General features: G+C 35.5%; 1 protein-coding gene across 1 annotated transcript; it reads left to right on the plus strand.

The window, feature by feature from the left end:
* The first annotated feature begins 391 nt into the window (after positions 1-391).
* On the plus strand, positions 392-3,019 carry LOC149565535 (isocitrate lyase-like). Its single transcript, XM_089817154.1, has 2 exons — positions 392-1,997; positions 2,732-3,019. The coding sequence occupies exons 1-2, from the start codon at positions 392-394 to the stop codon at positions 2,821-2,823; spliced, it is 1,698 nt and encodes a 565-aa protein (XP_089673280.1). The 3' UTR covers positions 2,824-3,019.
* Positions 3,020-12,507: the final 9,488 nt, after the last annotated feature.

Here is a 12,507-nt window from a genome sequence, read left to right on the forward strand (position 1 = left end):
TATTCGAAGTTTAAATCTTAATGACAAGAATAACAGCACAACATTTTAACCATTAATCACATTATGTCAAAACAATTCAATATTATTAATACAGTGAAGCCAAATTAGGCAAGAGGATATAGCACGACGTAGCTTCTTATCTTGAAGGTCTTGAGTTTGAATCTACTTGAATTTGATACATAATAATAATTAATCTCAACAAATAATAATAATTCATCTAGGCTTCACCCATTACCTATCTGGCACAGTTATTCAACCATGGAGGTCTTCAATTTCTGGCACAAGACTTCTCTTTTTAGCTTAAGATTTCTAAGTAAATATTGTAGGATCATTCTGTGAAAATCTTCCAGGCTAAAAGGGGCAGCTTATATAATAGTGAATTGAGAATGTGATGCAGATAATGGAGGAGGAAGCCAGGTTTGAGGCAGAGGTCTCAGAGATGCAAGCATGGTGGAACACAGAGCGTTTCCGTCTGACACGCCACCCTTACACAGCCAGAGATGTGGTCAGCCTTCGAGGAACAATGCAGCAGAGCTATGCCTCCGATCAGATTGCCAAAAAGCTATGGAAAACCCTCAAAACCCACCAGGCCAACAAGACAGCATCTTGCACATTTGGTGCACTGGATCCAGTCCAGGTTGCCATGATGGGCAAATACCTGGACTCAATCTATGTCTCTGGATGGCAATGCTCATCCACTGCCTCATCAAGCAATGAACCAGGCCCTGACCTCGCAGACTACCCCTATGACACTGTCCCCAACAAGGTCGAGCACCTTTTCTTTGCACAACAATTCCATGACAGGAAACAAAGGGAAGCCAGGATGAGCATGAGCAGGGCAGAGCGCTTAGCAACTCCCTACATTGACTACTTGAAACCCATTATAGCAGATGGGGACACTGGATTTGGTGGTACAACTGCCACTGTGAAACTATGTAAACTCTTTGTTGAGAGAGGGGCTGCTGGAGTACACATTGAGGATCAGGCCAGTGTCACCAAGAAGTGCGGTCACATGGCAGGGAAGGTGCTGGTTTCAGTGGGAGAACACATTAACAGATTAGTTGCTGGAAGGCTTCAATTTGATATCATGGGTGTTGAGACATTGTTAGTGGCTAGGACTGATGCTGTGGCTGCCACACTGATTCAGACCAATGTGGATGCAAGGGATCATCAGTTCATAATGGGTGCCACAAACCCTAATCTCAAGGGTAGACCTCTGGCTTCAGTTCTTGCTGAAGCTATGACCAGTGGCAAGACTGGTGCTGAGTTGCAAGCTGTGGAGGATGGATGGATGGCTATGGCTGGCCTGAAGCTTTTCTCTGAATGTGTAGCTGATGCCATTAGAGGCCTCAATGTTTTGGAGCAAGAGAAGGGGAGGAAATTGGGTGAGTGGATGCAAGCGATGGAGAAGAAGAACTTGTCATACTATCAAACCAGGGAATATGCTGAGAAGTTAGGGGTTGGCAATGTTTTCTGGGATTGGGATCTGCCAAGAACAAGAGAAGGGTTCTATAGGTTCCAAGGTGGTATTGAGGCTGCTGTTGTTAGAGGGCAGTCTTTTGCTCCCCATGCTGATCTCATCTGGATGGAAACCTCTGGTCCTGACTTGGTGGAGTGTAGACAATTTGCTGAGGGGGTGAGATCCATGCACCCTGATATAATGTTGGCCTACAATCTTTCACCTTCCTTTAACTGGGATGCCTCAGGAATGAGTGACAAGCAGATGCTGAACTTCATTCCTGAGATTGCTCAGTTGGGATTCTGTTGGCAGTTCATCACACTGGCTGGATTCCATGCAGATGCACTTGTAATTGATACTTTTGCCAGGGACTTTGCTCAGAGGGGTATGCTTGCTTATGTGGAGAAGATCCAAAGGCAAGAAAGGATGAATGGAGTGGATACATTATCTCATCAGAAGTGGTCAGGTGCCAACTATTATGATGCCCTGCTCAAAACTGTTCAAGGTGGAATCTCTTCCACTGCTGCTATGGGAAAAGGTAAATATAAACAGTATCACTTCTGTAGTCATATCATACCCCATTGTTCTTCTTGCTGTTTTTGGATTCGAGTATGCACTTTTATTGCATCTATAGATCAGATCACACTCTGTGTTCCATCATCAAAGATATTAGAGAGTTCAAGGAGTAGCGATTTTACTCTTTGAATTCTCTAATATTCTGATGATGAATCACAGGGTGTGATTCGAAACATCGACAAATAAAATACCAATCAAAATTCACAAACAGCAACAAGAATCATTATAGATTGTGAAAAATTGATGAGCTTAGCGAATACTCGGTTATGTTAAGTAGGATGGGGCAACCAGAGAATCACTAAAGAGTTTGCATTAGTATGCATACCTTGATCTTGTTTCAGCCATTATATAATCTCATAAAGTGCTGAAAACAGTATAGTTCCTTAGTTTTGCAAATCATATACTATCTCTTATTGCCAAATCAATTATGTCATAAGCTGCTGCATTCATCTTGTTTTCTCAAATAAGTATAATTCTAATCCTCTCCATCCAAACTGGGTATCTTCAGGCTGTCTTGCTCCTTGCATTATTCAATATGGCAATAGCATTCACAGTCATTAATAATTTTGTTGGAAGAGAAACATATCTGAATTTCTGCAGACATATGCAAGCAACAATGAAAAATAAACTCACAAATCAAATTCATCAGCTATTGATTGATCTTTATACTGACGCCTAATGTTTTTTAATTTGCAGGTGTCACGGAGGATCAGTTTAAAGAGTCTGGGGGCGGCTCATCAAATGCTAGTGCAGGTGTTATCACTATGGTGGCAAAGTCCAAAATGTAAAAGATGTTTTGCACTCCACTCTACATATGCAGTCTCATACATTTTTTTGCTGCTCAAACAAATCAATTGCAGAGGTGGTCAGGGGATAATATCATGCCTCGACTTTATTATTATTATTTAGAATAAGTTTTGGACAAGGTGGACTTTACTAGAGTGGTTTATTTTTCCATAGCGTAGGTAGTGATCAAAATTTGAAGTTGAAGGGCTACGAGGTCATGATTGTTGTTGAAAAAAATATGATCTGACTGTCAGTTTATCCATTGATTTTCTCAAATTTGAGAGCACCGAGTACTTATATTATCATAATTCAAAAACATTGCAGGAATTTATTTTCTTAATGATTTGTAATATTTCCATATATTCTATTTTGCTTGGGAAAAAAGTATATATTCCAAAACAATATTTCCTATTTCATGTATGAAAGATTATTGATATTGTCCGACTCTGAACAACAATTAAAAAGTCAATTATGATCGCACACAATCATCTTAAATCAACAACTCTCAACAATCATGTTTCCATATCTATTTCACATGCTTGACAATAAAAGAGGGGTTTCTTTGTTTCTAATGAATAGCATATTTCAAATTAAACATAAGTATATATTGAGAATTTTTTTTTCCTCTCTCTCCTTACATTTTATTATATATAAAATTATTGTGTCATGTAAATTTTCTTTTAGTAATGTCCTCTGAAATTTATGCTTTCACATCTACTAAGTGAATGTGTCATTATAATGTATCTTTAAACTAGTTGAGTGTAACCCTTTGTAATCTTATAATTGAGTGTAACCTTTTGTAATCAAATGATTTTTGTATTTATCAAAGTGTGTCATTGTATCTTGTTTAAGATGATTTGTATCTATTGATTATAAGAAATAAAATATTGCAATCCTTAATATCATGTTCACTTCTTCATAGGATGTATTTTGTAATTTATATACTCTTGTTAACCAACAAGTTTAAAGAATTTGAATATGTTTTTTTATTTTATTTTGATCAATTCATATTTCTTTAGATTCTTCAATCTTTGAAACTAGCCTTTCTTGAAGATTATATGTTTCCTCTTGTCCATCAAAGTAAAATTTGAAATATTTCTTACCATTTTGTTTGTCATTTTCTTTGCAAAGAATTGCCAATGGCTTTATGTGTGGATTTTAATTAAAGATCACATGTATACTAATAAATATCTTTGGGATTGTAGAATCAACTACTCAATCATTTTTATGTCTAGACTAGTATATTCAAGGAAGTTTTACTTGGCATTTTCTAAGTTGGGCTTCTTGAGTTCTTCTTTGGGATGAAGAATGCTTTTGTTCCTAAATATTTTGACATTATTAGCAATGAGTTTCATTCCTAACTAAACTTCTTTAAAAGTGATGCAACTCAAGTCTTTTGATGGTGCTCAATTGAGAAAATAAAATATTGTATCCCTAACTTATCCCAATACCATTTTTCCATGTTCATTCCTTTTAATAAGCATGTTATCATGCCCTGGATACTTATATTTTTCTTTTGTTAACTTCATTTTTTTTTAAGAATATGGGTAACAAGAAGTGTTAGTCTACATCTTATTGTGGGAATAAATTTTTCAATTCCTTGGATATGCATTACTCTTCTACTAGAGTCCTGGGTTGCTACATTGGGAACTTTGGGACTCGTTCGCCCTTTCTACATATGATTAGTATCTTAGAATTATGTGTTAATGAGGTGCTTCAATTCTCCATAATCGCGATGTGTTAGCAAGTTTGGAATTCATCCCTTGAGCCTCTTTGTCATATTCTCTATTCTAGAGGTACTTACTTCTTGAAACATAAATTTCAGGATAATCTTGATGCACATATTCTTTGATTAAAGTTGCTAAATTTACTTCATGATTCTTTCTATATTATACATTATTGTTGTGGGTGCTTGTTAAATTGTTTATCATATTATTCTTAAGTGGCCTAGGTTGTTGTGCATTCTCCTTGTCAATAAATGTTAAGTTGAATTCTTGTTTTATCTTTTTGTATTGTACCCCAAGGGTCCATTTGGCTTCTAGAATATAAAAATGGGAAAAGGAATACTTGTTCTGGAATATTTATTCTCGAATAGAAAATGGAGTTACGTATTCCTATTCTTGTTTGGTTCACCCAGAATTTGATGTGGAATTCACGGACTCAAAAATTTATGTTTTCTAAAATAAATAAAAATTGGAATTGGAATATGTATTCCAATTCCACCCATTTAGATGGAACAGCAAATCCTCATTTTTGGGCAATTTTATTCCTATTCCGATTCTGATTTGGTGCATGATCCAAACAAAAAAAATCAAAATTTTAAGAATATACATATGCCTATTCCACTTGTATTCCCATTGCCAAATGGGCCCTAAGTGTTTATACTAGCTAATCTTCTATTGCGTGATCAAAAAGTGGTTTTCAATAGTGTGCTTAAAAATTATGAGACAAAAAGATTTGATATGTACTTGAACTCAATTAACAAACTTGAAGTTTTTTTATGTGTCTAGTACTAAGTTTTAGGTAGGACTCACTCACATGTTCTTCCAAGGCGAGAAGGATAGTATTTTTTCTCATGGTTAATAAGGTATTTTTTTATTAAGTAAAACTAAGGTTTTGAAGGACTCCTAAAACCCTTTATAATATTATAGAGAAAGATAGATCATTGTAACATTGCATAAATAGAAAAAATACAAAGAAAAAATAGTTGACAAGCATAAATAAAAGGCCAATGAAAGGAAAATAACCAACAAAGGAGCAGCAAGCAAAAACAATAAAGAAAAAAGAAATACTCAATCAAAGAAAAAGTTAAGTAAATTTCTTGAGAAGCTTCATCGCTTCCACCTTGAGATGATCCATAGTGTCAACAACTTTCTTGATTTTCTCTATATCCTTGTTTCATGTTGCAACATTTTCCTTATACTAGCATGAGATCTTTTGCCCAATCTAATAGGGACATGTTCAAGACTGGTGTCCTTGTCTACAACTTGCAAAAAAGCTTTATCCCAGCTAGTATTCTCCATCTTGGCAATGAGCATTCGAGATGCTTCTATAACTTTTCTCTCTAGTTTTCTTAATATTTTCTTCCAAACTAGTAACCTTCTTATCAACAACAAATAGCCTAGTGTCCACCTCTTTAAATCTACAAGTTTGGGGCTCTAACATGGCTTCAATATCATTGGCATCCTTGGTGAGGTCTCTTAGAGCTTCAAGGAAAGAGCTATAATTTCCAACACCAATAGCCTCCAAACAATCCATCTTACTATTAAAGGCCCTTTTTTAATTTTCATTTCTTTCACCTCATGAAAACCCTAATATACAACACTATAAAATTTCAAACCCCATCCTTGGAAGTCTATAGGACATTGATATTGGGCTCTTTGTTGTGGGTATTCATATCAAAATTTGTATTGATAGTATCATTGTGAGAAAGAGAACCATCTCCCACCACATTCTTGAACACATTATACCCATCCACTACACTCTTCAACTCACTAACCTTAAGATTCATATGCATTGTGTTGTTGGAATCCAGGGGAGGGGAGAGGAAAATAGTATCCATGGGATTCAAATGCACCAAGATATTAGAGACTAGGGGAGGGGAGAGGGAAATAATATCCATGGGATTCAAATGCACCAATATATTAGGGACCAAGGGAGGGGATGGGGCAAGGGAGCTCCCACCAACACCACTTGGCATCTAGTATAAGAAGCCAAAACTTTGGATTTCTTGCTAGGGAAGAAGGAGCGCACATCTTCCTTAATATCAATTTCATAACCATTCTATTATTATCTACCTCCTCATCCCACATATCCTCCTCCATCTTCTTATGATTTCCTCTCTTAGCAACATTCCCTTTCTTCTTCTTGAAAAAACAAGAAGTAGAAGCTTTACCCTTGCCCTTACCAACAGTTTTCTTTGAGGTTTCCATATCAAAATCTTCCTAAGTTCCATATCAAAATCCACATCCTCCTCATTTTCATCAGAATCATAAGACTCATCATCTTAGGTATAATGTTCAAAAATGGTGTTCTCAATGAAAGAAACTTTAAAATGGTCAAAACTTAAAAACTGTAATCCCTTCATGAAGGGTCAAATTACTATCTAGATTAACCCTAGCACTTTTAATATTGAAATTCATGAATACCTTCTCTTTGTAGTGAAAGTGGATTAGCAAGACAATAGTCATAAACCTAAGAGAATGTCCTTCTTAAAAGCTTTGGTAATAAATCAAAAAATAAAACCATAAATCTATTAGAAAGTAAAGTCCACATGCACGACAAAGAGAGGAGGGGGGGTTGAATAAGTTGTGACCAAATTAAACTTAAATCTAAATTATTAAATTAAACTTTAATAACCAAATTAATGAAACATAAGAGGAGATAAACCATAAACATTGACACAATGATTTTTTGACTAGGGAAACCCTTGATCGGAGGGAAAACCCCAATAGGGATGGCACACACAAAAGATTTTACTAATATAAAAGTTTCTTGTAAAAGGATGTGCCCTTGTTAGGATCTAATTACAATCCAATTAGTACAAAAATCCTTGGTAAAGAACATACCCCTATTAGGAGACCTTGAACCCTTGTGAGAAGGTTCAAAACCTATTAAAGGTTGATAGGAAGGCAACTGAACTCACTATCCAAATTACTTTAGTCAACAACAAAGAGTAGATCTTCAGGATAATGAATCCAATTGAATTTTCCAATATTGCAATTCAATTTCCAACACAATTCCTTTGAATCTCAAAACCATCAACCAACTCCATATCTATTTTTCTATTATAAAACTCCCATCCACCAATCACATACACACAACTACATGTGAAATGATATGATATTACATTGAAGGAAAACTTCTTTCATTTATACTCTACCCAAATAACTAATCGGATCATCCTATTGAGGTTTTATAATTTACAATTAATTATACATGACCATATTAAGGTGAACATGTAATACCTCTCTCATTTGATATATGTAAGTCTTCCTGATGGATGCACCCTTGTTGATCTTTCTTTGTGAAGTGATCATGATTGGGACCTTGAGTGGTCTACACACTTGAGATGATTTGATTTATGTTACTATATCAGTTGCCTTGATTATGCTTATGGCTGATTTATGAGATTATGATGTGTTTGATGGTTTCACTGAGGTTTGTGCCAATTGTTACTAGGATTGATGTGGTATCATGATGTTGTTATGTGATTACCCTGAGATGTGTGTAGAGATTGCACTGTGTATTATTATCCTGTTGTATTTGACTAGGTTCTTGTAGTAGTGGTTAGTCATGTATTTGACCATGTTCACTTATGTTCTTTAAGTGCCTTTTTTATGTTTAATCAACCATTATTAAATGATTAAATAATTAGAAATGAATTTTCCATGTTGGATTCATTGGTTATGTGCTACAGATATTTACCTTGTTCATTTTGGTAATTTATGTAAAATGGTTATTTAATGTAATTTAATGTGTTTATCACTTCAGCTATATTATTATATACAATTTCACTTGATCATGTTGTTTAGTGTATAGGATTTATGTCCCTAGTAGTGGCACATGGAGTTAGTGGTTCAGTTGCTCATATTTAACCAATGTCATCCAGGTATGGTTGACATATTCTATTTAATTGTTTAAATTAAATCCTCCATTGATTTAATAAATCCAAACTTGTTTGAATTATGTGATTAGACTATGAGCATGTCTGTGCATTTAGAGATTCACATTTATCGTGAAAGTTATTAAGGAATTCTGTGATTTTTGGTTTAAGGGAATTCTGGGTTTTATCTTATTTAATTTAATTCTTGGCAACTTTGTCGTAGTTGAATTCCAATTACTTAGAATAGCCTATTTTTGTTTAGATTGATTTAGGGTTTAACTAGGCAACCTGGTTATTTACCCTAATCCTATATTCATTCAAAAAGTGAATAAGTATCCAAAAAGGAATTTTATACCTCACTTCTCACTTTCTAAAATAAGAAATTTGAGAGAAAATTCAAAATCCTCTTCAAGAGGAAATATTGTTATGTTTGGTGTGGGAGCTACGGGCATGGTATTGTTGCGAGGTTGGTCTCGTTGGATCTAGCTCGGGGAGACCTTGGATTGTCATGATTTTCAGCAACTTCTATAGGATTTTTATTTTATTGTTCAGATTCTCATTTTGCCCTTTTGGCTATCAGGTAGGGCTCTCTTGTTTTGTTGTTTCAGCTCTAGTTCTGCTCCCATTTTTTGTAGTTTTTTATTAGGAGGTTGAGAACTAGTGTTCCCCCTTTTTTTGTGATTGCTAGCTCTGCCCGGTTGGTTGGGTATGAGCATTTCCTTGATTTTTTGAGATGGGGATTTGGGGTTTCACACCATTATACTGGTTTGTTTTGCATACAATGTTAAAACCTAATTTTTATTAGATTTATGTGGTTCGTTTACCCAAGGGTAGAATGGGTTTTATTTTTGTTGATTTTTGTCAACGTTGGGTTTTTTAGGTTTTTGCCTCGATTTGCTCAAATTTAGGCTAGTTGAGTGAGTTCATGATGCTTGGTGATTTATTATGCATTGGGATTTGTGTAGAATATATGCTCCTAAATATAGGCTGGTTGAGTGATTTGTTATGCTTGTTTTCTCATCTAGCCATTTTTATTTATGATCTTCATGATGTTGGTGCGCCCACACATGAGCACGTGCATGTGCATTTATCGGGTACTTGTGAGAACCAATCTCCTTATTGTTATCAATAGAGTTGTGTTCATTGGGGTTGGGTTGGGAATATACATTTCCTATGAGCACTCATCATGTGATGAGCATGGGTATGTAGGATAGCACCATGGAGAGGCTTCTCTCGAAACCTTGGTGACTATTTCCTAGGTTGGCGTGAAGAAGTTCCAAATAAGTGACAATTAAATAAATTACTAGGTAATAAATCTAAGATAATAAAAAAATGAGCAACTGATTATTTTTTAGGACACTTAAAATGTGAGCACCTGGGGTTGATCTAAGGACACAGTGTGAGAGCCTCCCCAGGGAGTTGAGTCCGCAAGATATTTAGCTTAAGCTTCTTAATGCCCAGCAACTTACCCTCCATCAAGTCCCTACATATTTGATGCATAGAGTGTCTAACTATGACCTATTGTACTTGCATTGTCTCATGATCTTGGTTGTTTTCCTCTTTACTTTCTAGCATGAGTGTTAGCCATGGATATTTTCTTTATGTGTGTTTGTGGTTGGATCATTACCTCCATCAACATGGTGGGAGTGGGCCTACAGGTTCCATGTGGTTGGGAGGCATAGCTACCTATACCACTATTGGAGACCAATGTACACAAATGGTCTATTCTAGTTGAGATCGATGTTTGATGTTTACTTGGTATATTCAAGTTTTTGGAGTATGTGTTCCTTTTGATTTATGCTTTAATTGGAATGCTTGAATATCATGCTTAGATGGTGTTAGTTTCGTTGATGCATTCCTTTATTATGATGTTAGCATATGGTTACATAATGTGATTCATTATTAGTTGATGTATCTATACTTTGTTGGATTAGCATGTTAGATCTTCTTGTTCTTATGATGTTATTATGTTGTAGTAGTAATGCCCTCATAAGACAGCTTCGACTATCTAGTTGGTAGTTTGGGATGTTATGTGTGGGGAATGGCTAGGGCCTTGAGATTTCATGATGCTATTATAGTTGGGAGGAACCATGCACAAGTTTTTGTTGTGTTGGTGCTTGGATGTTTAGACTTTCCTTCATATGATGTTTGGTTTATGCACATGTATGTTCATTGCGATGTTGCTTTTCACATGATTACATTAGATGTTGTGGATTAAATGTTAGATTTTTTTTATCTCTTCTATGCTTTCAAGTGATCATTACTCGATTTACATGGATCAGGTACTCCCCGGTGTAGAGGTTTCATTTTTTTTGTTTTTTTGTCTTGCCTTGTTATTTGGTTGTTGGTATTCCTCGCATGGGAAGGGCACTTCCTCGTGCAAGAATTTATTATCTCATGTAGACATACATTCTTCCTCACGCAAGCATGTACTTCCTTGCAGAAAGTGTGTACTTCTTCACCCTGTGATGTGAATCCTCTTGCAGAGTAATGCACTTCCTCACATGGAGAAATGCACTTTCTTGCAATCAATGATGCAAAGTCTCACACAAAATTGGAGACAAGTGCACTTCCTTGCACAAGAAATAGGGGTCATTTAGGCTTGGTCGAGGAAAGTTTGCAAGTTAATTTTGGACATCTTATTGGGTTTCATTCCATCCCAGTTGGAAACAATTTTCTATGGTAAATATTTTAATATATGCAATGATTCATTTGAGATAGGCTCCAAAACTCTCCAAGTTAAGATAAAGATTCTAGGAAATTTCAAGGCTTCAAGAATTCAAACTTAGCCAAATTTTAGGGCTTCAGGATTTTAGACTTAGCCAAATTTTAGGAGTCAACATTTATCTTTCAGCATGGTGTCAAGTAGATGAGTGGTGGTAACTTTGAGCCCTTATCATGCATTTGACCATTGTTGGTCCCTGCTTGTAATTTTGGATTGTGTTATGACTAGTGGAAATGGACTTGTTGTCTAACCATGTTAGGAGCTTTTATCTTGGGTTTTAAAGAGAACATCCCTTCAGTATATTCTCATGATTTGTGTGGTCTTGGGTTGTGAGTTGTGGTTTAGAGCTTGGAGATCTTTGAAAGTAGTTGTAAGACTTCCCCTAGTGTAGGTGAACATGTGAGTCTTTCCATGTTCCCTATTCTTATCACCTTGTTTTGATGCTTCACTCTTGCACTTGGTCACTTTATGATGTTGTTAAGTAACTTATCTTAAGAAAAAAATTATTTAGTGCATGTTTTATCCTTGTATTCCGAGGATCTCTAGGTAGGGCATTATAGAACATGCCTTCTAAATCATAATTAAAAGTATTACAATAAGTTTCTCATACGTACAATAAAATTAACACAATATCCAATTAGTATCAACACATTTCACCAACATAATTAACCTCTAGTAAAACATATCATACATTTTCCTTATGTGATATTTCCAGAGTGACCTTCAAGACTTGCTAACACAAGCATGTCTTCAACCATGATCCAAGCTTTCTCATCTTAATTCCCTCCTGTTGATAAGATACAAACAATTTACCAACAACTGTCTTTGTCAATAATTCAAGCACATTGGTTTGCTACCAATCTTCACCAAATGAATCGTAACTCATCCGCTACTCAACATAAACATTAGTGAACATAGATCTAGGATCTATAATCATCCATGAACATAATCCTAAGATCGCATAGCTTAACATGTTCTATGCCAACCTCGCTTACTCAATAAGCCTTTATGATATACAAAGTCTTTGTCTTTAATGAACCCAAGAATATATGTTGACATTAATGACATAACATTTCATCAATACAACACATAACTAGCATATCCAATTGCCAACTAGACCTTCATTCCTTATGATGCCCTTAATAGAGGGTTTGATTACTATCTGAAATAACCCTAGCATTCTTAACATTGGAAAATTGAAATAGAAAAGAGATACTAAGGTATGGATGTATATTTTTGCCCAGAATTAAAAATAAACAACAATAAGGAAGAACAAAAATAGGTACAAGAGATTATCTAGGGAAAATATTTCTAACTTGGAGGGAAGAACCCAACCACGCCATGAAAAATATCACT

Source organism: Cupressus sempervirens, chromosome 3 (genome assembly GCF_028749045.1).
Source record: "Cupressus sempervirens isolate cs-2001-9-10 chromosome 3, ASM2874904v1, whole genome shotgun sequence".
Lineage (NCBI taxonomy): Eukaryota > Viridiplantae > Streptophyta > Pinopsida > Cupressales > Cupressaceae > Cupressus > Cupressus sempervirens.

Excerpts from the sequence above, each read along its gene's own strand:
- LOC149565535 (XM_089817154.1), top strand. The coding sequence starts at position 392 with ATGCAGATAATGGAGGAGGAAGCCAGGTTTGAGGCAGAGGTCTCAGAG. Across the intron at positions 1,998-2,731 it reads CACTGCTGCTATGGGAAAAG|GTGTCACGGAGGATCAGTTT; the intron begins GTAAATATAAAC and ends TTTAATTTGCAG.